Source organism: Thunnus albacares, chromosome 18 (genome assembly GCF_914725855.1).
Source record: "Thunnus albacares chromosome 18, fThuAlb1.1, whole genome shotgun sequence".
Taxonomy (NCBI): Eukaryota; Metazoa; Chordata; class Actinopteri; order Scombriformes; family Scombridae; genus Thunnus; species Thunnus albacares.
Window position 1 is genome coordinate 7,424,033 of NC_058123.1, and position 26,691 is coordinate 7,450,723.

At 38.4% G+C, this 26,691-nt stretch overlaps 1 protein-coding gene and 1 long non-coding RNA gene across 3 annotated transcripts in view; one reads left to right on the forward strand and one right to left on the reverse strand.

Moving 5' to 3' along the window:
* Nucleotides 1–26,691, reverse strand: part of mast4 (microtubule associated serine/threonine kinase family member 4) — a 104,561-nt gene that overhangs the window by 70,752 nt on the left and 7,118 nt on the right. For both annotated transcript variants that reach the window (XM_044332898.1, XM_044332897.1), the window contains exons 2-3: nt 14,838–14,991; nt 9,327–9,460 (exon numbers count right to left, since the gene is read on the reverse strand). In XM_044332898.1, coding sequence (XP_044188833.1) covers nt 9,327–9,460; nt 14,838–14,991 — 288 coding nt within the window. The remainder of the gene's footprint in view (nt 1–9,326; nt 9,461–14,837; nt 14,992–26,691) is intronic.
* LOC122968018 lies at nt 15,587–23,890 on the forward strand. Its single transcript, XR_006398740.1, has 6 exons — nt 15,587–15,838; nt 15,925–16,058; nt 18,921–19,521; nt 19,790–19,935; nt 20,293–20,443; nt 20,522–23,890. It is a non-coding gene; the product is annotated as an uncharacterized LOC122968018 (long non-coding RNA).

Sequence of the window (26,691 nt, forward strand, 5' to 3'; positions counted from 1 at the left end):
AAGAAAAATGCCAAATTGGACCAAGAATGAAGATGAGAAACGGCAGTAACACAGGGGAGGAATATTTCTCTACTGCATACAGTGGCTGTAACAAGCACTGCAGACACTATAGTAGCACTAAAAACAATTAACCTATTTAGTTGATTGACAGAAAATCAAGTGTTAATCATGTACTGTAAGTCATTTATCAAGAAAATATAACAAATAATAGTTGCTGCCTCAAGCTTTTATCTGTTGGTTGCACACAAAAAAAGCAATGTGAAAAAATAATCTTGGGCTATGAGAAACTGTGATGGCTGTTTTCACTATTTTCTGTTTTTAGAGAAAAAAAAAAATCGCACTAAATAAAGCCGCTTTGAGGTGGGTTTCGGGGCAGCCATGAAGACAGAGCATGTGTGTCATTGGCCTTGGAGCGGGGCCACAGAATAGCCTCTGGGAAAAGTCCAGGGGTTGTCTGTGACTCATTTCCTCCTGGCAGGTGGGCAGCTGAGGTTGTTTCCTTTGCCTTTGGAGAAAAAAGAGAGAGCTGGCACTGAAAGCATGCAGAGAGTGCTGATTGAGTGACCCACAGCCTCTGCTCTGCCTGAGCTTATCAGACCAAGAGGCAACCCGCAGATGTAAGGCAGGCAGAGAAGAGACACGGCCTGTGAAGAGAGCGCTGAGGAAAGAAAGAGTCGGGTTTCTCAGCTTTGTCGATTCCCTACATACAAAGCAGTGCAAAGAATCCATCTAAATATCCAGCCATGATAAAACCATGTAGAGCCAGCCTCCCAATGGATGAGGACAGTCTTTAACCTTGAAAAACAAGTGCAAAGATAGTCACCAAAAAGAACCAATGCATCACCCTCAAGTCCTCTCTGGTTTTTCAATTTTGAATAAATTGGAATAGCCATGTAAATGTATGAATTCATGAGATGAAAATAATGTCAGCTTGAGCCCACTCTGAAAAACCAATAGGTTTTCTTCTCAATTCATTTTCCCCACTTCCAAAGATACACAAAGTCACACTGTGCATAAAGGTATTGCATTTGAATCTAAAAACAGAGAAAATTGTATCTCATGTGAAGCAGATGACAGGGGTTGAACGTCTCAATTGCAACGACTTTGTTTAGACTGACAGTTTCATTAATATCACACCCATGTGTGTACAGAAACATGCTTCACTGTAGGGATGGGGGGAAAAAAATCGATTCTTGGATGCGTTGCGATGCGGACGTGGAATATTCTGCATCGATTCAGAAATGTTACAGCACTTGGATAGTTTACAGTTATCTTGTAATTCATCTTTACAAAAGGCAGCGATTGCAAGCATGTTTTGATTTAATGACTGAATAATTACGTTTGCATGACGAACGTGAAGTATATCGTGAACTTTCTACTCCGTCACTCAGAGACTAACTTTAGCTGAGAGGAGCAGCGATAAACATGACCAGCTGATCAACGCACACTGCAGCATTAAAGGACCAGTGTGTAGGATTTAGTGGCATCTGGTGGTGAGGTTGCAGATTGCAACCAACTGAATACCCCTCCCGCTCCTTTACCAACTGCGTAGGAGAAACCTACGGTGGCCACGAAACCCACGAAAAACATGCAAGGCCCTCTCTAGAGCCAGTGTTTGGTTTGTCCGTTCTGGGCTACTGTAGAAACATGACGGTGCAACATGGCGGGCTTCGTGGAAGAGGACTGCTCCCTATGTAGATATAAAGGGCTCATTCTTAGGTAACGAAAACACAGTTCGTATTTTCAGGTGATTATATGCTTATTAAAAACATACTTGTGAATATTATATTCCAGGAGCGGACTGCGGACTGAACCGTCTGTTAACCAACCGAGAATTACTGCTCTCACAGATAACGAGGCGCTCAGAACGGAAAAAAAACAGTCTGAAAAATGCTAACTGCTAGCAAAAATTATTTTAACCTCTAACAAGAGCCTGACAGGGGATTGCAAGAGTATGTGAGTGATAGACAAGCTATACAAAAGCGGGATTTAGGTTTGCTAGTATCATTTCACTTTTACAAGACAAAAGGCTTTAAGGATTAATAGTATCTTAGAGAAACTTCCCCAAAGATACTAGTGTGGAAGTGTGTTTTTTTTTTTTTTCTTTTTTCAAAGACAGTTGTTGGAAAAAGTGTGTGGCTCGTCTTATATTTGGGCCAATATGGTATTCCTTTCCCTCAGTGGTTTCCTCAGGTGTACGCAGTTAGGATATAAATTCATTTGGATTCATTTGGCGGGCTGATTCATCTTTAATTATTTATTTTTCTAATAAGTAGGTCTAATAATTGGTTTACAATACACATGCCTGAAGGCAGGAAGCAAGTAAGATTAATTTTTATGTTTCTAAATTCAAAGGAAGCACACACACACACACACCACCCTGGTATAATATATATTGTATTTATACACACAGCAATATGTTATTTATATAAATTATGGGTTGCATTTAAAGAACATTACAATACACAACAAACTGGAGCTGAAATCATGTATCCAGAGCTGCAGAACAAAGACAGAGGCCAAGACAAACAGATCAATAAAGTGCATCTGGATAACTTCTTTTCCACTCTCTTGTTTTTGTGGACAGGGGTCTACTCAGACTGGATAATGTAATTCTTCCATTAGAGGTAAGCTAATATAAAGAATAAGACATATTGTTTAGTGTTGTTGACTGAAAAATCTACAGTATTTGTTAAAAACGAAAATGTTTTTCTGACCACAACACTACACCTTATGTTTGCACAGACATACTGCAGTTCCTTCCTTCGCAAACAGCTACAGCAACAATGATATCAGTGAAGGACATCACTGACTATAATTATGAGGGAGAATGAGAGTCCACAAAGGCACAACATCAGGATTATGACAGTCTTATCTCCATATCACACCAGAAGTGAAGTATTGATTTTCTGCCAAAGAGCATCACAGTCAAGAGAGATATGCCACGTTAGTCAAAGAGCCATGCACACCCAGGGGCATGATGGAAGAGCATAAAGGAGGGAAAAAAAAGGCAAAAAGCAATAACAGGACTCCTGTGAAGCAAGGGGAAGGGGCAAGGCATGGCTGACAGAACCTGAGGAGTCTTGAAATGAAGGTGCACACACAAAAGAGACTGAGGGGTCACATTCCTATTGGCTGTATTTTACACTGTTGAGTATTTAAGAATCTGTTTACTGTACTGTACTGTTTAAACTGAACCAGACTTGAAACACTGATTAGTCAATCAGTAGATGGTAAACCGGCAACTATTTTGATAATTGTTACATATTTTTTAAGCAAGAATGCCAAACCTTCAGTGTTTCTTGCTTCTAAAATTTGCATTTATAATTACAAATTTGGGGGATTTTGAAATATTGCTTCGGAAAAAACAACCACTTTGATGACATCAGCTAAGGCTCTGGGAAATTGTGATGGGCATATTTGACTACTTTTTGACATTTTATAGACTAAATAATTCATCAAGTGAGAAAGTAATCTGCAGATTAATTGAAAATGAAAATAATCATTAGTTGCAGCCCTTAACTGAACGAACTGTAAACTGGAAAAAATGTAATTTTATCTTTGACAACAGTAAGTAAAACAAACAGGCAGCCGTTATTTTGTGCAGGAGTGTCGACTGACTTCAGTGTTGTCACCCAATAAAAAGATTTTAAGAGGACCTATCATGCTCATTTCCAGCTCTAAATTTTTATTTTTGGACTCCACTAGAGTAGCTTTGCATGATTCACAGTTCTAAAAACTCCTTATTTATCTTATATTTGCCCTTTATGCAGCCTCTCAGTTCAGCCTCTGTCTCTTAACAGGCAGTCTTTGCCCCTGTCTCTTTAAGGCCCCCCTCCCGATAAGCCCACTATGCTCTGATTGACCAGCTTTCTGGAAGTCTGCTGAGGGGCAGCACATATCACAGTCATGTAAAGTTGCCGTAGATGCAAACCCAACACTTCCCGCTTTACTGCTTCAGATTACAAGCTTTTAAATGACCACATACCGTGAAACTTTTATTGTGAAGAAGTTACAGGAAGTGAAACGTGTTCCTCATCGAGACAACAACATATTTGGAGAATTTGCTCAGTTAGAAATAATGCAGGGAGGAATAGTACAAGCAGAAACAGTCACAGCGATGATGATGATGATGTTTGATAAAGAGCAGACAATCAGCACACCTCCAACAGGCAAACTACTTATTTTACTTTGCGCTGCTGTGTAATGGAGTCATGGCTCAGCATGACTATCCTAAAAACAATGGAAAAATGCCATAATGTAAGCCTAGCAGGGCAGTGAACACACGTGCTGTACGTGAAGCAGATGACCATATAAAGAAATCCCTCACAAGCTGATGTCGGCTCGGACTGAAAGTAGAAAATATCTTTGAAAACCGAGCGTTCAGAGCAGTCTGAAGCCGGTGCTTTTTGCTCACAGGTCATATGTTTACCTCATTATTTGACACGTTGGCCACTTTTAACATGAACATTTGACATTTTGACATTATATATATGACTGAAAATAAGGAAAAGCATAATAGGTCTCCTTTAAGCTAACTAACAAACTGGTGCAGACCACCATATGGAACTACCAGAAAGGATTTTTTTTCAATGCAAAACCATCTACTATCACATAAATGGATTATTGTAGAGTAGCAAAAGTCCACATGGAAAAAGCATTTCATCAACTCACAAAGCAGCAGTGAGGACACCTACATATATGCTCATTGTCACTGAAGTTAATACAGCTATAGTCCGATTGTCCAGCTAAGTCCCATTTTCAATAAAAAATATTTGCCAGCAGCTTTGAGAAACAGAACTGAATGAATACTGAACTCAAATTAAGCTCTACATTTTCCTGGAAGCCCTTGCAGTCAATCTTTTAACAGCATGCCATGATATTCTCACACCTATCATACTGCATCACTCCCTGGTCACAAGCCATCATATCACTATATAATCAGACAATAAAAATCATGCACAAGAAACCAATGAGGTGGCACCATTGTCACATCTTAGAGAAACACAATATGTTCAGTTTTGAAAGCTTCATAAGCTATTCCAACCTAAAGCTTATTTTTTAAATGCCTACATGGTCATGCTCCTTCCTTGCTTAATGAATTTGTTACAAGACACCAGCACTCCAGTAGAATCAGCGCACGAGCCTCAATAAATGGTAACTGCCGCATTGCAATGTGCAAAACCTCATTTGGACAATCAGTTTTCTCTATTAAAAGGAGCAGAACGATGGAACTGTCTACCCACCGGGTTGAAAATGCAACACAATTTTAATGTTTTCAGCAGAGGTCTTAAATCATGGCTAAAAGAGAAACAACACTGTTCTCACACCTAATAGCTACCCCTGTATAGACACACTTGTATTTTTATGTATGTATTTGTGTCTGTTTTCTTGTTTTTCCTTTCTTTTCTTCTTTACATCTTAACTTTATATTCTAACTTTTTTCTTTTTTTTTTTTTTTTTTTAAAAAAAAAGCCTCCTGTGGATATGTTTAATTAATAATTTAGCATTCCTCTGCAAAAACTAAACACAGTGCATCTGGTGCCTGTGCATAATTGTATGTTTCAGTCCCAAAGCTATTGTGATGTCCATGTCAAATAAATAAACTTAACTAGATTATAATGGCATTTTTCTAGTGTTTCTAGTTAAAAAACAATAATATAGCCTGAATTTAAACCAACTACATTTCAAATTTGCCCATTTCAAACTGAATGAACACTAACCAAATCCAACAGCCAATTAAATCTCCTCAGACATGGAGATATCTGGCAAACCTGACTGTAGTTAAAACTGACAACAATCTCGCAACACAGTCTGTGTGCTGGCAGCCCTCCATTCATTCACTGTCAGAAAAGGCCGGGGACTGGTGTGCTTCAACCAAGCAATATTATGACAAATGTCTGTATAAATCTGTCTGTATAACCGACTGTCATCATCTTTGCTTTACAAAAGAATCTCTCCAAAACAGAAAAAAAAACAGAGAATTCACAATCTTACTTTTCTAATTGAGAATTAAAAATCTGAGAGGAAAACAGTGTTTTCCATTCAGCGGCTGAGGTGTTTGTCTCTTTCAATCCTCTCCCAAGGTCAACCAATTCACCATATTTTCTAAGCCTGTACTGAAGGCAGGATAATACAGTGGCTGTAGATGCACCCCTGAGGTGTCAGTGCAGCCGACTCCAAATGATACTGTTAAGATGTAGCAACACATCAGCCATTCGATGCGTCACCAGCATTTAATTTTCTCATGCTGCTAACCACAGAGTCACCAGGGGCATGGACACAGTGTTAGGAATAAGAATACGCATATGATAACATTTGAACTGCAGGCTACAGAAACATTAAAATGACCCAAAGTGTGGGACGATGCTAAAAGGGGAAAAAACATTTGTAGAATGAAATTATTCATTTAAAATTTGGCAGTTAGAAACAGTTAGTTAAGCACTTATAGTTAATCATTTTTAATCCTTGAAAGAATTCAATAATCATTAAAAGGAAAAATTTCCATTTCGATATCATTGTTGGACAGTATACAGGCAGAAACTGATTAACTAGTTCATTTAAATTATGTGAGGGGCTGCTGTACCTGTTGCATCGTGGTCCTTATGCAAAATAAACAATATTCTTTAACTGTCTTTTTTTTTTTGCTAAACCAATCTATGCATGCAATGCATTTGTAATTTATGCAGTAAAACCACAGCATTACAGTTAGACTTAGTGACAGTTTTGCACAAAAGACTTCCACAATACCATCACAAAAACTTTGGGTGCAGATAAACCACTAGAGTCTGGACTCGCCCTTTATTCAGGACCAGCTGTGCCTTATGTGCATGGTGCATCAATCAACAGCGGTCAGTGAAAATGTTCCTCAGTACTTAAGGTGAACTTTCACGCATCACAGTGGATGCATCAATTGCTGCTACTCAGGCTCTTTTTTTCTTTTCTTTTTATGTAAAAATTCATTTGGGAAGTGGACAGGGGCCATATGGTGTAGGTTGTTAGGGGTAAGCAATGAGCCTCAGCGACGGGCCCAACTTTAACTATCTATCTATTCTCCTATCTGCAGTCTGTTATAAATGAAGTATAGGCTTGCCCCAGTTGCCTACTCGTTAAGATGCATGCCAAATAACCATGGTCAGATTCCAGCAGCAGACCTTTTATTGAATGTCATTCTCATCTCTCTCTCTCCTTGTTTCCTGTCTCTATTGTTGTTACAGTAAAGGCCTAAAATTCCCTAAAAACATATATATTGTAAAAAAAAAAAAAAAAAAAGTATGATCTGTCAGAACCCAGGACCTCACAGCCTCACCTGGAAAGTGAGAGTGAGTCCTCTCTCTCTGACTTTAACTTTTGACTGTGGGATCAGAGAGCCACAGGTGCCCTTTTATATAAAATACCCTTTTAGCTAAATGTGACCTGATACATGTGTTAGTAGATCTATGCAAATCTGTCTAGACAGATAAAGCTGAGTTCTTTATATCACAGTTTATTCATCCCTGGGTGCATGGAGGAATTGCATGAAGCTAAAGAGCTTCCATAGCCACAAGCATCTCCCCTGCTTAAAGTGTCCTTGAGCAAGACACTGGATCCCTACCAGCTAAACACGAGCTGCTGTGCAACTGATCTCACGCTCTAACCTTCCTCTGATGGTTTGCATGTAAAATAAAAGCCTATTAGGGTCAGTTCAAATAAAAACATAAAGTATCCTTGATTCAATTTAAGTCCTCATTTTAAATTGAATCAACACATCCACTGGAGAACGTCTATTTTATAAGACATCATGTATTCTCACTCTCTCTGCAGGGCACAATAACCAAAGGGATTAATTTGTGGCTTTTACAAGGATACATGTGTTTTAGTTGCAAATAGTGATGATGCACTAGCGCCCCCCAGTGTAGGGAAATAATTAAGATATTTTGTACTACATTACACCTAGACTTAACTTCATTACATCCACATAGTGAAGCGTTGCAATCACCTGGTGTGCCTCAAATTATAACTCAAGTCATTAAGGCTGTGTTATCCAAGTTCACAAATAAATGTGACGCTATGTCTGCTTTTTTTTCCCCCCCCAGCATCTATGTCTCAAAATTAGTCATCAGGATCACATACTTTAATAGCAGCATTATGTTATTGTGTAAAGAGGGTCAGCATGATGTCATGAGCCATCTGAGAAACAGTTAGACCCTTCTAGTTCAGGTTACAGCACCTTTTTCTGGGTCGACCCACTCAGATCACTAATGGTGTAAGTGTCAGTTACGGAAATATACCGTTACTCTAAAAGCACACACACACACACACACATACACTTAAATGTGCACATACAAACACAAGCGACACACGCTTTATATTAGATTAACCTTTTCTCTAACAGATACCGAGCACACGCTGGGAATGACTCATAGCTGAACGGCATTGGATTAGCTGTTGCTTTTGATTGCATCTCACACTGAGACGCGATCACGATACGGCCCATCGGAGTTTCTATCAGTGTCATCTGAAAGAGCAGAGTAAGACCACGCTGAAGGTCACCTCTGTCTGTCATGACATCATTCTGTTCATAATTCATTTAGCACTTTTTAAAAATGTGTTTTTGCCATGTTTAGACTTTTATTTCATCTCAATCGTGGGTGTTTGTATCATAAGCATTTAACGCAGCATTCCTTTGATTCAAATAGCAAATTTGAATTCTTTCATCAATTTGCTTTATGCTGTATAAATACAGTTTGGTGCATTATTGCATACATTTTACAATGCAACAAAATACTAATTTTAGGTCCATAAAGTTTATGCATTAATTAAAACATTTTACACTACTTAATTTCTCTGCAAAAACTTTAAGTAGGATTTAAGCAGGGGTTGGTTTTACAAGGATATCTGCTGAAAATACAACACATATGTATCTATTGTTGTGGGTATGCGTTTTTAAGTTTAAACCCTGTTTTTAAAGTTTCCACCACTCAATCCACTACTGTCACATTAGTTTAAATGTGCCAACCATGTATACCTATTTCAGGAAAATGTTTTGAATATTTCCTCAGATATTGCAATGATACAGTAACAGTCAAAAGTTTGGACATATTTCAAGAGAATGGGAAGGTGTGTCAAAACTTTTGACTGATATTTATGCAAATTAATCTTTTAAGAAAAGCCCCTACTGCTTCACATAACTGCTTCAGGGAAATTCACACCAGAGCAGCTTTTGTTTTGACCAAACTCTGTTCCACCCATTAATCTGCAGGTGCAAAAGATGAGGTAATGGGATCATTCTGACTGGATCAGGATGCAGAATACTGTACTAGGGTCACGATTCAGGAAGTACTCACCAGGCTGGAAGTCAGGGAGGGGTCCGACTTTCCAAGGTTCCGGGAACACATACGAAGCAGGTTAGAGATCTCAGATGACGGCTGGCATGCTGTCTGTGTCTGCTGGGGATGTGTGGGCAGCAGAAGGTACTTTCCTGCAGAGCAACAACAAGATTGAGGTTGTTAACATGCTTTGCTATACTTTGAACTGCTGTCAACTGTCCACAGTACAGGTCACATGGCACAGCGGTAACATAAAAATCCTAGCTGTGATCTCTTGTTAGCTGTGTAAAGCTGAAGTCCTTGACCCTGTGCGGGCGAGCAGGATGTCAAAGGGTTAAATTAGGGCCAGAAGGGGGAAAATCCCATTAAGAGATCACTGACAATCCCAACATTACATAACCACAACACCAGCACACCTCAAACTGAGACGAGAGTACGTGTACAGTGAACGAATGCACCAAGTTTAGTGTCAGAGATACTGTAAAACAATGTTCTTTGCAAAACTGAAAAAAAATGTCCACATTCAGCTCCCAGGGCTGACAGCTAGATGGCACCAAGTGCTCCTTCTATCATTCATCCACTTTAATCAACCCTCCTTTATCCTCAAACCTCAGCACAACAAGGCAAGATAAAAAAGATTAAAACAGAACAGATGCAGCCTCAGTATCTGAATTATCAGATCTTATTGTTTCACTGGCACTTCATGAGTTGAAATCTTTAATAGAAGTGGGGCCATCTTTTATCCACATGTATACATTTCCATTTCCTGTTCAAGTAAACACTTGAGCAGACAGAGAGGAGGATTAACAATGTTGGCACAGAGATGGAACAAAGTTAAGTAGACTGTGTTCATAACACATAGAGAATATATTCAGTTCATACTGTATAGCATGAACCTTTAGAATAAAATGGACAGTAGTTAATGGGGGTTTAAGGTGCTGACCATGAACCGCAACCCTTATTGGATGTGATTTCCTATCTCTCTCTTCCCATGAATTAATAGTTTAAAACTGTTTAAAGGCTTAGTTCAAAAACATCCTGAAGAAAGAAAGATGTTAGACTCTTTCAGTTTCTGTTTTTTTTTAAATATTATTTTTTCTGGCCTTTATTTGAAAGTTGAAAGTGTAGAAAGACAGGAAACACGGGTAGAGAGAGGTGCATCAAAGGTCTGCAACCTGAATCGAACCGCAGACTTTAAATATTAAATATTTTTGTTCTAATGTGTTGTTAACGTGGCTGAAAACATGTTCCTGAAGAATGAATTACCACTTACATTACAAGCATTTTCTATTATTCATTATAAATATTAATTTATTATTGTGTAATGTGCAATTCAAGCCCATCTACTACAAAATATGTGCACTTCATATTACTATTGAACGTTTTTCAAAGTGTTTTAGACCACTTAATTACTGTTCCTGACATCTAGACACTCACTGATTTTTAATTTATTTCACTTCTATACAAGTCAATTTGCAGACACTTGCCTGAGATAGCGAACCGCCCACAGAGGATATCATGTCTACTATTATTGTTGTCAGATGATAAAGATATTCTTATGGAGGGAAAAAAGCTCTCTAGCCTTCACAGTATCAACTGATTTCCACTCCTAGGTGGTGTTTATGAAACTACACGGTAATACTCTACCTATTGTACGGCTCATTTTGGCTTTTCTTGCTTTATTTTGAGTCAATATCGTGACTGGTGAGTTTATTCATTTAGTCATAGGTCTTGTATTCTTTTTCCATCCTCAACAAATGTTACACATTACAAAAAATACTATGAATCACAAAAAAAAGAATCTAAAACCCAAAACACAGACACTGTTTTTCTTGCAATTTTCTTTCCCACAGTGCAGACTAAATTATAAGGTTCAGTTCTGAACTCAAGCAAGAAGACCTCTACATATAAAAAATACAGTGCATACACATACAGTTAGTAGATAAAATAAATATAAAATATACTGTATGCACATTTCTGCCAGCTGAATTACAGTAGTCCTCACTTTTAAACTGTGATCAATGCAGTAAGACCAAGAGAATTTAAGGGAGACCAAACAGGATAAGGAGGGAAAACTGTGGTCCTTCCTTCCTTACTGGCAAATGTTATCCTCACTAGAGTCCATCACATCCCGGCATAAAGGAAATCTCTCGTCAGGCACTAGTCAACACTTTTAGAAGAGGTGGGTAGAGGAGTAATGTCTGTTTTTTTTACATTCAGTGCAGGTATTTGCAAGGTCAGGCCGCTCCGTTCCCAACGTTGTCCGGATGCCTCTGTTTCAAGCACACTGCTGCTTCAGGAATTATGATGTGAAATATAAACGAATAAATCAAAAAATCTCTACACATACTGTTATTGCTCTGCTGGGTTTCATACACTGTATCCGAGGCAATGTCATCTATGCTACCGCAGGCTAAAGGCTAAAGGCTAAAGGGTAAACAAGGCTTGTTTTTCATCCCTTCACAGAGAGAAACTCTTCATTCCTAAGGGAGATTTAAAACACAGCGGTCATGCATTAATTTTATTAACAGCTTTTTCATTGCAGCATAAAGATTGGATTGTATTAGCCCTCAAAGCTACTGTAGTTGCTGCTAGTGAAGTTTTTTTAGCCACAATTTATAAGAAATAGCTCTTGATGTCCTAACTACAAGATTTTTAAAAAGCCTGGGGTTACTTATATGAATGAATTTAGAGGCATTTGTCTGTTTATGTCTGATAATAAAAAAAAACACTGCCTTATTTATAACATTAAAGAAAGTCTAAACCATTTGATGGCCTTTCAAAAACACATGTGCCCTTAGGTACAGTGCTAGCTGCGAGCACAAACTAGCTACACTGTGACAACAAATTAAGTTATGTTAAAATCAGCACCCTCTATCAAATCCCACCTCGAATTAAAATCAATCATCTCGCTTTAATGGCACAATCAAGTCAACGGAAGTCGACCCGCTCCAGGTTAATGTTTGTGTTCATTCATCTTCTTTTTATGTAGGCCAATTATTAAAAGGGTAATGCATTCATTCAAAGCTGCAACTTTCATCGACTTTGAAAAGGTCAGCATTTTAATCAGTCAGGTGAAAGTCCTCCATATACTGTAGCCTATATATACACCTCAGAAGAAAAAATAAACAATTCAAAGCCCTAAAAACAGACAGACAGCCAGTCTGAGGTCTTACAATTTTCTGAATGGAAGCAAACAAGGTCACAGTCACATAGAGGAGCCGTAATTGTCCAAGGGGAGGAATGTACTATATATATGCTCATGTGAGCTGGAACCCCGCTCCTCTATTCAGAGGCAAATTGAAACTACTACATCTCAAACTTTTTTTTTTTTTCCATGTCAACATGATTCTTCTCTTACCCGATTTATCCAGCCGTTGGAGATCCCTTGTTAGTGGAATCTGCATATAAATTGGATGTGCAGTATGTTCTTGAGTCCCTCAGAAAATCACAAAGTAATTCCGACTGGAAATACAAAATCTGGTCAGGTAGTTTCTATTCCCTGAGTCCAGGCTGCAGGATTTTTTCTACCTACCTACTAACTTAAATCATAAATCCTTGCACAGTGATTTTGACAATTTCAAGGGGGATAACACTCCTGCTGGCTTTACACGTTCTCCATAACAGGAACGCAGTATGTTTTCTATTGGGAGTGCACACAAAATGCAGCCTTACTGACAGTAAACCGAGTCAGTAGTTAGCGTGTTAGCTCATGCATTCCTCCTTTGTTCCGGAGACTAAGCACGGCTGTAAAAAATTCAAAACCTAATGAGCATTTTCAACCACATTTCAACCATAGCTCATACTTAAGCCATTTGTGTGTCGGCCACAGTGAATAGCTGAGGAGACTATAAATGAGCATAGATGGGGCATGAGCTAACGCAGGTATAGATCAACAATAACAAGAGCTGCTAAGGGAATTACCTGCAGACGATTGGATTATGCATTTCCTGCCTAAAGCCCCTGTAAACTTGGTTCTTTATGTATTAAAGTGCTTTTCTGCGACATTAAATATTAATGACTAAATACACAACAATCGAAGTTAAAGTTTTGGGAAAGGAATCATTATTATTATCTGTTAAGAGTTTAACCCTAAAGCTAATCTGCTTCTTCAGGGCTGTGGGGTTGTGGTTTGATTGAAAGAGACCTAAGCAAACACCACCACGACTTCTGTGCTCAAACTCCACAATTCTCACCAAAACATACATATATTCTCATCTCTCGCCTTTTTCCAACTGTGTCCTGCCCTCCTTAAAACCGGTGAGAGGAACAAAGACAAAACAGTATGAAACAATGAGAAATCTCTCGTGTGAAATAATCAAAGCTGTTCCCGTATTTGGCAGAAAATAGTTTCATGTTTGGAATTTGTTTTCAGGGCAAACAATGAATGGAAAAAATCTAAATAATCTTGAAATGATACTATGATGCATTCCAGGTCTAGAGGGCATCCAGTTTGATGACACTGGGGTCACATAGCTGCTGTTTGCAGATGATGATATAATCCTTTTGGCTTCATTAAATTTATCTCTGATGCAATTTTGAATGGTGTCCTGCCAAGTGTGACACTGTCATTGTCGCAGTCCTTGAGCAGTCCTCTTTTTAGAAACAGGTTTAAGTGAAAGATGGCCACTGTTTATCGCTACTTGCTGCAACTGAAAAAAAGTCATTTGATATGGAGTTTTTACTTCAAAGTATGGCCTTGTAATTATTTTCCCCACATTGGTAGGAAATAGTGAAAATTGCTCACAGCAGGGTCTGTGGATTTTCCCAAGCTTCTGAAAATACATTTTCCAAGTCATTTTTGAATGCTTTGAACTCCTAAAATGAAATTCCACTCACATCAATTTGCGCTGGGAATGTGGCATAAGTCTCTGCAAGATCTAAAAACCAAGGAAAAATAAAAGCAAAGATATATCTCCACGCTTGGATATCACTCAAGGTAAGAGGCCCTTACCCTTCAAACATATTAAGGGGTATTAATAGCCCATTAAGGAGCATCCATGATAGATGGTCATTGGTTTATGCCGATTAATGTCATAGCCCGCTTTGAAAAAGGATTAACATAAATCGTTTTTCTCCCTCTGGGGTGCCACTATAAATAAATCTTCAACCTGTGTGTGTGAAACCTTGGGGACAATGTGTGAAGGTGAGTGTGAGGAGGGAGATATGACATATTGGTTACATACAGTAAGATGAGTAACAATAAAGACAAATCAGCCTGTTTTATGGAGGTTCTCACCTTAAATAGTAGACTAACACATAAGTCATATGGATCCAAGTTTAATGAAATGAAGCATATGAGTTATTAAAAAGCGTAAAAATGTTGAACCGTGGTTAACTGTGATATTATAGCCATATTTTAAGGCTATCATTTATCATTGCATGGAGAATGAAGAAAACATGGATCAATGAAACCTGGTAGAAACCTTCCAAAGCCCACAGTAATAACTAATGTCTGTCTAGTAGTCCAAACCAGCCCAAATACATCCACGACTTTAAAATATGAAGTCCATACATAAAAACTATTACCTGTGAGACCACCCCCTAGGCTCCGTCTTCGAACGTGTTTTCCATCCTCGCTGAGATGTCGCTTAAATTTGAGAGCAGGACTTAATCCATAAGTTAACTCTGGGTTACTGGACTTCCTGAGGGTTGTGGAGGGAGGATAGAGGATGTTGTCCAACTAGATACATGGAAGACAGAAAAAAAAGAGGTATCATTAGAGAAATAAGTTTAAGGTACACAGATGAGACCCAAATATAAATAGTTTTTCTTCTTACTTTGTTTCATTCAAAGAAGAAAAAAGCATCATTTCAGCTTGTTAGGACCTTGTGTATGTGTTACAGACTGCAGATTGAGGAGATTTGCATGAAGCTAATGAATACACCAAGGTAAGCTACGTTCCTAGATTTTTAAGGTGCTCTGAATAATAATTTGTCTAGTATCTTTTTACAAAAAACAAAAAAGTTTCAATTACCTAGTTAAAAATCACATCTACTCCTTCTCCCTTATTGGAAAATCTATGATATATGAATATGAAAATATGGTTAATTTCAACTACTAGACACAAGATGTCTCCTACTTCACTTGACAACTGAGGTGGATTTCAATCAAGTTTCTGACTTGAGTCTATATTTAAGACTAATTATCAATTATCAATTAAATAATAAGTTTTGTATTTAGTAATATTAAGTATTTTTTACATCAAAGGTGCTATATGTAAGAATTGTGAGGCAATTTACATGTATTAATCGCTTTCTATTGCCAGCGAGTGAACAGATTGTAACATAACTTAAAAAATGAGACCTTCCCCAACTTTCTCTGTTGTCTATAACAGCCTGTGGACTGATTTCTATGTGAGGGACTCGGGCTGGTTTTTCCGTGAAAATTCAAAAGGATGTGATGTTTATGCGCACTCCCGAGTGGCTTGCTTTTCTCCGGCAATAACAGGGTGCAATTCTAGCTAACGTTAGCTTAGAAATGGAGTCCGCTAACATCAACGACTGGCACCCAACACAACACAGAGTCAGGTAAGCTAACATTACTGCAAAGCATGTGAAATATATTGTGATATTGTGGTTTTACCAGGCTAATGTTTTTCCATGAAAATTCAAAGGATGTGACGTTTATGCGCGCTCCCGAGTGGCTGGCTTTTCTCCGGCACTAACAGGGTGCAAAACTAGCTAACATTAGCTTAGAAATGGAGTCCGCTAACGTCAACGACCGGCAACCACCACAACACAGAGTCAGGTAAGCTAACATTACTGCAAAGCATGTGAAATATATTGTGATATTGTGGTTTTAGCGGGCTAATGTTAGCGCTTGCGAGCACGAGCAACAGAACGCCGTCTGCAGCTCAGTTAACGGCCACTGTTGTCATTTATGAGAAGGAATTATTGATTCTTACATATCGCACCTTTAATGTGAAAGCAAGTGTCTTGTCCATATACTTTTGGCCTTCATCATTATAGAATTTGAGGAAATGACACACTTTCTCACAGGCTATTAATACAAGGTAAACATGGGAGTAAATTCCCCAGAAGGGGGCATAATGTACAGATTAGTACTATGAGAAAAAAAAAGTAGCAAATCTGAAAACCTCAGGCAGCCCTAAGGGCAAGACTAAACCTCTCAAATAGGAGGGGGATTCCCAGGCTGGTCTCAAAATAATAATGTTCAGCTCATAGTTTAGCACAACATGTAGTTTATGGATCAGTTACTCAGTCCATGATTTGTGAGGCTTCCACACCCATGTCTGCTGCAGGTTCTAAATGAGAAACATGTTTGTTTAAAGGACTGTCTAAGCAATAAGCTCTAGCCCCCATGACTGTGCTCAGAGCTTTTGCTTCAGTATAACTCAATGTCAGAGAGGGAAAAATAGCAAAAATATATTCACAAAAGTAAATATAAAATATGCAACTACATGCTACATCAAGAATATGGCAAGTTTGAAATCCATAATAAATATACCCAATGACACAGCACATCACATTACACCAGCCCATTGTATTCTCAAGAGATAATGACCTTGCATGAAGCTCACACCGCATAACAATGCCAAGCGGTGAGGAAGAGGCACTCCCTGAGAATACAAAGATATACATGGCTCAGAGCATTGTGTGGAAGGAAATACCCCCCTGCTTCTCAACGGGATGATTCATGATCCCAATACTATTAAGGACAATGCTTTGCAGGGTGCCTTCACCTATCTATAACACAAGAGTGACGTGATTACTGGAAGCTACAAGAAAAAAAAACACATTAAGACTCAGAACGTGTAGTACAAACAAATGAAAGTAAAACTGTCTCTAAAGATTTCCCCTTATCATGACAATGCAGAATTATGCAACAAAGTTCCTCTTTAGTCATCAGTGCTACATGCAATAACTAGTCAAGGGGCAATTGATCATTTGCAGCTCTGCCTTAAGCATAAACAAATGCCGTAAGATCTCATGACCCTGACATGCCAGAGCTCTGCAAGAGTGCTGTTCATTGTTTGTCTTCACTTTAATGGTAAGAGGAGATATTACCGTGCATATCTACCATCAGTGTTCCTCAGTCTGAACTATAGTAATGTTACTTAGACACACACATGACGAAAGGAGAAGAAACAGAGCCATTAGCAGGATGGAAGTGCCATTATCTGTCTGCTACATCTAAACACAGGCATCAACTTATTTACAGTACATGGTCACATTTCGTGTAGAACGGATGGTTTAAATCTACTGTATGTTAATACAGTAGACATTTGTTTTAATTGTATAATCCCAGACTGTGGTGAGAATACAATAAAAAGGGAAACTTTCCATCTCTTTGTGCTATTATTGTGAGAAATGTATCAACCAGAAAAATGTTAGAGAAGGAGGGAAGAATGAACTGGAGCTTCTAAAAATGAGTAATAGCTTTTTTGAATAGAGAAATTCACGCAATATTGAGAGATTCTCTTGCAAGTGAGTTCATTTCCAGGTCTATATTCATATTCTGGGGCTCTACTACAATATCTTTGCATGATTTACACTTAAAAAATGTATTTATTTCCTTATTCCTTTACTTATTTCCTTATTTATCACACATTGACCCTTTATGCAGCCCCTCAGTTCAGCCTCTGTGTGAAACAGGTCGTTTTAGCTCCTGTCTCTTTAAGGCCTCCCTCCCAGTGAGCCCACTCTGTTCTGATTGGTTAGCTTTGGGAAGCTGCATCTCAAAAAAAAAAAAACAGAAAATCACAAAAAACACGATATGTTCCCTTTAAAGCTGTACTGTAGTTATAGACCCATACGTGCAGCATTTTTAATTGTGCTACAATATGAAGTCTCTGCTTGAACTGTGATCATTTTAAATATAACTGCAATATACTGTAAATATATCTACTCTGGATGTATCTTCGTACATGCTTTATTGCTTTTCCATAGCTTGCTGCACATTAGGACAGTGAAATAAAACCCCTAACTTTATTTAACAGTAATTTGATCAAGTGTCTGGTCAGATGTATCAACTATATCCCATTACTTCTTTTACTCTTCATTGCAGGCCATATATTAGCAAGCTAACACGAGATTTGACAGCTGGTTCAGTTGACTTAGACCTGGCAGGTCACCCATATCATAACTAAACAAAGTTTGAACTTATAAAACAGGTGTTGCAACCGTCTACAAGTGTTTACAGGTAAATATATTCGGATTAATCACAATGAAATAAGCGATGGATAGGCAGTTATGTCATTTAAAGTAGATGATAACCAAACAATGCTTCTATAAGCAGCTTAGAGTTATACTGTGACACAATCAGCGGTAAACTCCTATATCATCCAGAAGCAGCTGGCTCTAAACAGACTTTCTCAGAACAGGTTATTATGACCTCATTGCTCAGGCGCTGTAGACCATGATGGTACATTGTGCAGAAAACCTGATACTAAAGTGACTGTCAGAACATGTTTAAGGTTTCTACATCACAAAGGAAGTTAGAGTCGTTTTATAGAAGTTCTTTATTTCTCAATATATTACACCTTCCGTTGCCTTTCATCACCATCACCGTCACCATCAGAAGTAATCTGCTGTGTTTTCATGCAGGCCGTAACGTAACATTTTTTTTGTTATTGTTGTTGTTTAACAGGCAGATAAAACCACATCAATCATCGACAGAATATGACTGCAAAGTCATAAAAAGAAGAAAGATAAGCGGTGATTGTATCTTGCTTGCTTGTGCACTGGGTCAAAGTCTGAAGTTTAGAGGTGTGCTGGTATATGTTTTGGTCTGATGCTTGTTTTCACTATGCAAACATGAAGTATCACTCAATCAATATTAAAAAAAAGAAAAGAAAAATAAGGCTACTTGAGGACATGTATGTGAGGCAGAAAATGTTTTTTCCAGCCTCCAGTCATTTTTACACAGGAGACCATTAGACAAATTCTTACTGTCTACTTATCATAACTAGTTAGGTAGAATACAATATAATCTGACAATTTTAAACCCAACATGCAACAAACAAACAATCATATAAGCCTTGTAATCCCTGCAACCTTTTGCCTTCATCCTCTTGACTTGGTGCACCATAACAGAAATTTGAGCCTGTGACAACTATGGAGGTCTGCCAAGCTGACCAGAGTTTCATCTGATTTTTTTTTTGTCAGCTGAGCTCAGCCAATAACATCAGCCAAATTATGAATGATGGATGGGTTGATCAGTAAACCGTTACTGCCTGCTCCATGCCTACGTGAGTTTAAGTGACTCATAAGACAGCCTGACACTAAGCTCCATTATTAAAAGGATATTAATCAAATCAAATGTCTGCTTGTCCAAAAACATCTGCATTGATTTTAAGAGTGGGTGTCAGCCCTTTAAATGCCTGTTTGATTACATAGAAAAGCACTGCAGCGAGCCAATCACGGTTCGCTTTCTGTGTGCATAGCGGGTAGCACACACGTTGCAGTTTTGGCAGCCGCCGGTGCCCTTTCACCTAGCATTCCTCTCTCTCCCTGCAGCTGACAGCCGCGCAGAGCTCCTGAAAGCAAGATCAAACCTGACCTGCCCCTCCTTCCTTCATCTTCTGTTCCACCCTCAGCTTCACACACAGTGGACAGTACCAACAATCCTTCTGTTGTCAAAGCAGAGAACAGACAGCAAACAGGTGAGACAAAGAAGGTGAACTGCACAACACGCAAAGTGGGTCGTGTTTACCGGCTGCCCACCTTAACTAGGATGGAATATGTGACAAACAGATGACTATATTAGTATGTTTTTTTTTTGCTGTTACACCAGCAACAACTCTGTCACTTTGATTCTACATTTGATTACGCATTCTCGCATCCTGAACTCTCTGTGGTTTACAATATTATGATAACCACAATATCCGCTCGCTAAAAACTAAACAAGAACCTTTTTTTTGCAAGTAAACACCCACTTCAATTAATATTTCCTGGCAATTAAAACCCACAGCAATAATGATTCTTTTTATAAAGACACATTTTATTTACTGTTGATTTAGATAACCTTGGGCCAAATATGTCTGCAAGAATTCTGCAAGAAAAAGCTGGTATCAAAGGATCGGCGGATAATGGAAAAGATAAAAAAAAAAAAAAAACTAAACTGAGAAAAAAAAGGGAATAAAGCCAGACAAGTGCAAGAACCAAAGCAAGGTGAATATTTTACGCATTGTTTTATATGCATTCAGAATCAATAGAGCATCGATGTTGAACAGTCTTTCATCCACACAGGAGCGGGAATGTTTCCAACACATTGTGGATAAGACTGATGATGCAGAAAGCAGAGCAAACACTCACCAGACCCTTTACTCTTGCTGTTGACCTTTACCAGCCGAGACTACAAAGACTACATGCACTGGAGGCGGGGAGAGACAGTCAAGCCGCACAGAAGAGAAACTTTTTATACCGGTATATACACACACAAGCATGCACAGCTACCCAAACAAACTGACAAACAAAAGGACGGAGCAGCAGGAAGAGTTGTGTATCCTACACAGGCATATGCAATGATGAAAGAAAAAAGAAAATGCAGGCTGCACACTGGGACATTGTCACCAAGGTCAAGTAATAAATACCCTAATAGTGCAAGCCAAGAAAAACTCTGTGGTTTTCACACACTTGTATGTGGTCTAAACACTACTATACCATGAAGCTTGGCATTTAAAAACAAAGCGCAAGCACATAAGTTCACCTTCAAGGGATTTATTGTCATATTAAAATGCCATAACATGTGACCTGGTTGCTCTCCAATCAAAAGTCATGCTATCACACGCAGTGACACACATAAAGTATACACTATAAATACATGGAGTACAGTACACACGGAAAAAATACTTAAAAAAACTGAGATAAATAGACTTGAATACATAGAACAGAAAGTGGGTTACTGGCTACCTGCAGCTGTGTCCTGAAGACTGTTGAAATTTCTTATCACCTGAAGATAAAAGCTCTCAAAACACTAATTTCAATGTTTTTCCTGTTACTTTTCCTAGCAACATATTAAGGTATTGTATGGTATACTTCACTAACAAGCAAGGTTCTGCATTACAAAAGCTAAAGAGGGTTGAGTCATGATTTCCACTTGAAAAAAAAAAAACAAACAAATCTAAGGCAGTTGCACAAAGAGAGAATTAGAAAACGTATTCACACCCCAGGATATTAATTCCCTTTGAAGGATTTGCGGGGAAGTGTTGTTAATTATTTCACTGAGATGGATGAAAGAGACCTTTTACAAGTGAGAACAAATTGTTATTAGTGTCTTTTCATTGGTTGCTAAGACACAATGAGTACACATTCGCAGTAAAACAGGAAGAGACCCCATACATCAAGAGGCATTACATCGTACAGCTTTCCAGTCGTTGCTGCCCTTTGTTTTCACTCATCTCCCTCCCTGCCATTGTTTCTTCATCACATCCTTTTCCAACTAGGATTGGAAATAATCAAATCATACTTTGATTAAGACTAACAAGAACTTTGCCTTCTTGAACTTAGGTTTGCTACTCATCAAAAAAAAAAAATTCTTTTGCTGAAGAAAAACAAACTGTTGTCTTAACACTCCCTGATCTACACTGAAAAACAAAGACAAAATGTAGCTTTTAAACCCAAAATCCGCAGCTTCACATGTTGCATTTATAACTACACACAACAACATAATCTCACTTCATCACGGTTGGTATTTTGCCATCTAACAGAGTGAAATGTTTCAACCAGGCAATTCAACATCAGTTGTTGTTTTCACTCTAATATGTTCAAAGTGTTTCTCCATATTACTCAGTAATGAGTCAAACAATGAATATAAATTACAAGTCGGTCTGCATAAATACTTCCTGATGCCAAGTCTTCCTCAGAAGTCTATTGTTTCTTTACATACTTAGCAGTGATTCATTCATATCCGTACATACATAATGGTTCAAATGAATTTACAGCAAAATTATTCTTGGCACGAGAATAAAAGGGAATGTCGTCATTTATGCTTTACCGTTCAACAGAAAGAATTCCCATTTCTCTCTAATGAACTGGTCTGAGCACAGAATTTGAGATAAATAATCTTTGCTGTATCACACAGAATGAAAGATGTCAGATTGTCTAAATCAGTTTGGATTTAAATATTTTAGAAAACACAAAAACCAAAAGTTAATAACGATGCACATAAATGCCAGTTGACTGTTTGCTACGCCCCACCCCTTCGGTGCTGTACATGATAAATGTAGCTGAATTACTACTCGAAATTCTTAGTATTATTGAAAAAACTGGTCCTTAATTTCAGACAAAGGTAGACAAAAACAAGCTTTTCATTTCTAGCTGGCGACAATCGAAACGACCTGTCACTAGCAGATTGAAAACCCTTTATCCAGTTAACTTTTTAATGTTTCCAGCTGACTTCTTTCAAAAACAAGAATCTTGTTAGAGGGCTCTTAATAATGTTCTTGATGGCTACATACTGTTAATGACATCTTGTTAAAAAGCTGCATGTCCCAAGCCATGGAATTAAAGAAACTGTGTTATTCTTGTATTATAGTTAAGAACTAGTCCAAGTATTAAAAAGTATTAAAAGGTATGACAAGGAAAAACTAAAGATCCTGAGTATCACTCTCCCTACAGCCCCGTGCACATGCTTCGGCATGTGGAGAAAAGCTTGACAGGCCTGCTGTGCCTGGTTACGGTTGCTAAGCTATGGCTGGCCAATTGCTGTTCGGGGGACGAGATGTATAAGAAGAGGATTGTTGTTTCTGTCTCTGTAAACAGTGACATTTTTTCCTCTTTCCTTTCTAGTAGTCTACACAACTCCTGAAACAAACACATGGTGTGATTATCTAATTTGGAGCGGTCATTTCACGCAATGCTTACATCTTTTTGAAGTGTACTGAGTGAACCCTTGAGTTTAGGGAGCATGTTCATCGTTCTTTTTCTCAGGGTCAACTGCAGTAGAGCAAATTATGTTCTGGCCGACCTTGTCACCCAACATCTGTCTTGTTCAACTCTCCCCAAATTCCAATCTGGCCTGAATCTCTCTTCCCTCGCTCTGTGCACTGAGGATCTTAGTGTTTACTCATGAGGAAAACAGCACACTTAAAAGTCTTGAGGTTCAAATCCAAATAACTCTGTGTGATCAAATCTCTCTGCAGGGTACGCCACATTTCAGTCACCCAGTCACCCAACACTTTGTTACTCTCGTCATTCTGACACTTTCCCTTCATTAGCTGAGGAAAATCTTAGGCTTTGGCTATTTGAACTTTGTGTGCTCTCACAAGGGAATTCAGTTTCCTGTGTTGACATGCTCTCAAGTTGGAAAAATACAAGGGTTCTTTCCTTTAGCAATTTCATAAGATTATCCATGTTAAGATTCATTATCTTCAGCATGTAAAGAGCTAAACCATGCATTATTTTTTCCACCGAGTAAGTCATGTTTTCCTGCCTTTTTGCAAAGGGCCTTAGAGACCTACTGTATGCATTGCATGAAATCTGGTGTACTGATAGGCCTAAGGCCAAGGAACTGTTGATTACATTTTGGTACATCTGGGATTTCCGCCGTAAAAAATTCTACAAGAAGTCTACTGAGCAACCAGAACAAGTTATTATATTTAATTTTTTTTTTTTTTTTTTTTTAGAAACAAGGACTTCTCAGACAGGATCCATTACAAACTCCCAATGGGTGTATAAAATTCTCTCTTCTCACAGTACAACCAAATCTGAAACAAGACTAGGTCAAAAACTGGTATATGGCTGGACTGTGTGAACGCTAGAGAGCTCGTTGCCTGGTTACCATCAGACATGGACATGGAAATTTTGAAGATGTTTGTTTTTTTATATGAGTTTAAGTTTATTTGTACATAATTTTTCATACAGTAGTTGTAATTCAAGGTGCTGAACACATAAGAAAAACATTAAAAACACTTGAAATACATTACACTAGATTTTGGGTGTAGACTATATGGTGCTGGTGTAAGAAGGGTTGAGTTAAGATTTAGGCTATTTGTTATATGTTTTATATATTATTTCACTAACCCCCAACCCGAAAAATTGTTTTAATGAAGTAACTATCAAGTTTATCATCAATGCTAAGTGTAAATGAGTCCAATACAGTGTGTTTCATGTTGTTATATCAATTTTTTTAATCTTATTTACTATGAACACGGAAGTGCTCGACTATAAGACGACAAAACATTAGGAACACTTTAGAGGATTTAGTACATGCATTAGATTACGCAGGTGTTCCTAATAAAGTTCTCGGTGAGTGTACATGTAAGTTATGTTCATTCAGAAGGACTTAAAACACAAAACTATATCACTCTGCATACAAACTGAGATAAAAAAAATACATCACAGAATCCTGTCAGCAATGTCTGTGTGAGTCTCTTACCTTGTTTCCCTGCGATGATGAACAATGACCTACACTGAAATTCCGACCTAAAGACATTATTGTTTGAGTACTAACAAACTTAACCTCCTGTATCACTTCGAACGCTCTATCATCAGTGTTTAACCCTGACGTGCATACATGCAAAAGACAGGGAGAAAGAGAGTCAAAAATCAAAGATGGAACCTGGAAAGACAAGAGTCCTGAGTAAAAAAGAGTCTTAACCAGATTGTGTTAATCCTCTTAGCCACGAAGCATGCACTGACACTGGATGTCCCTCTAATCACCCTGCCTGGCTGCCTGCTTAAATAAATGGCTGCTTATTTCGGGGCACACTATAGGGTTAGAACCATGGCACGGAGAGAAGGAGTTAAACATTGTCAAACAGAAGCAAATATTGATACACATGGAGGCACTGATGCAATGTGTGACTGTTGCCCTCTGACTTTAGGGCACAGGCACTCATGGAATAAACCAATTAGCCAATCAAGTATTATGTCTGATTAAGACTAATGGTAAAAAGGTGACAGAGACCATCGACTTGGCTGTTTAAAATTAGGAATTAAATTGAGAATACCCATTAAACTCTGATTGTGTCAAATCTTCGTTCAAAAATCTCCAGTCGAATAATCAATGTCTTAGCTGAATCATCCAGTTTCCGTGTGTTTTTCCATTTCCTCTACATTACTGTCCGCAGAACAGTGCAAAACAAAAGCTTAACATGACAAACACTGAATGAGCATTGACATCACCATATGCCAGCTGTGTCATTGTTTTCTTATAATGAGCACAGCATCGGCCAACCCAGCATCAAGCACAACTCATCCCAAGTAGTCGGCTTTAGGCTATTAAATTTTACTCGTCTATTCCAAGCTGTAGCTACCACGGCTTGAGGCCGAAGCTGAAGTACCTTCAAGTATAAAGCCACCAACAGCCGCTAGATGTTGGCTCCAATTGATCCCCATTCAAAAAGCATCAACTTTTCTCTAGAAATACTAAGTCAATCATTTTTTTCAACAAATCATTATGGTCTTAATCGCTAAATCCGGACCCTCTAATAAGTGTCCTGGTGGTCATTTTGGAAGCTTTTAATAGGATTTGAAAATTTCTCATAACTTTGAGGTCTGCTGCGTGCGTGTTTATTGACAGTTCACTCATCTGCTGTTTTCTCTGGCTCCGGGACTCACACTGAGCTGCCCTGTTAGCAAAATTTTGATTAAGTAGCTAACTTTAGCTCAAGTGTGCAGTGCTCAGTGTCCCAGAGAGCCGAGCGCTTTGCTTCAGTCTGTGGTAGCGGGACGTGTTTCCAAAGTGTGAAAGGCAACACCCCACACTCCTTATTTGGAAGGTCTTGGCTCCAAACAGAAAAGATGGTGCCAACCATAAGCAGCAACTCTGGACTTCAAACTGGCTCCAGTGCAAATCAATGGGTGACTTCACACCTCACTACGTCTATCTTTATATATAGTTTATAGTGTGTTTTTATTCCAAAAATACTCTAAAAGTCTAAAAAAAAGTTTGGATGCACCATCAGCAACATAAACACACGACTCATAATAACATATTTCCAAAGAAAAATATGTTTTTAAACTGATAAAAGTGCATTTCCCAACTTCCAGTCAGCTACTGGTTTCCATCAATTTCAGTGATGTAAAATGAAAATGCTCTATCAGCATACTGAAATAACAATGAACTGCTTTATGAGTCAGTATCAGTAAACACTAAGATATAATGAGTAAACACAACCAAGATCAGTAACCAAAGTCGACCCCAGTACTGTTTACAATGTTCACTGAGGCACTTTGGGACATTAGAAAACCAGTGTAATCTTAAAGGGGTACTCAAGTGATTTATCACTGCACTTCCATGTGGTTGAGCAACTTGTGACAAACAGATTTTTTAAAATATTTGTTAAAATCGAAGCAGCTGATGCATGTCTGACTTTCTGCCCCTTGTATGAGTCGAACCCCGAAGACCCTGGATCCTACAAAAGTTGGGTGTTAGATATTTCAATTACAATAATTCAGCTGTTGGCCAGCTGCCA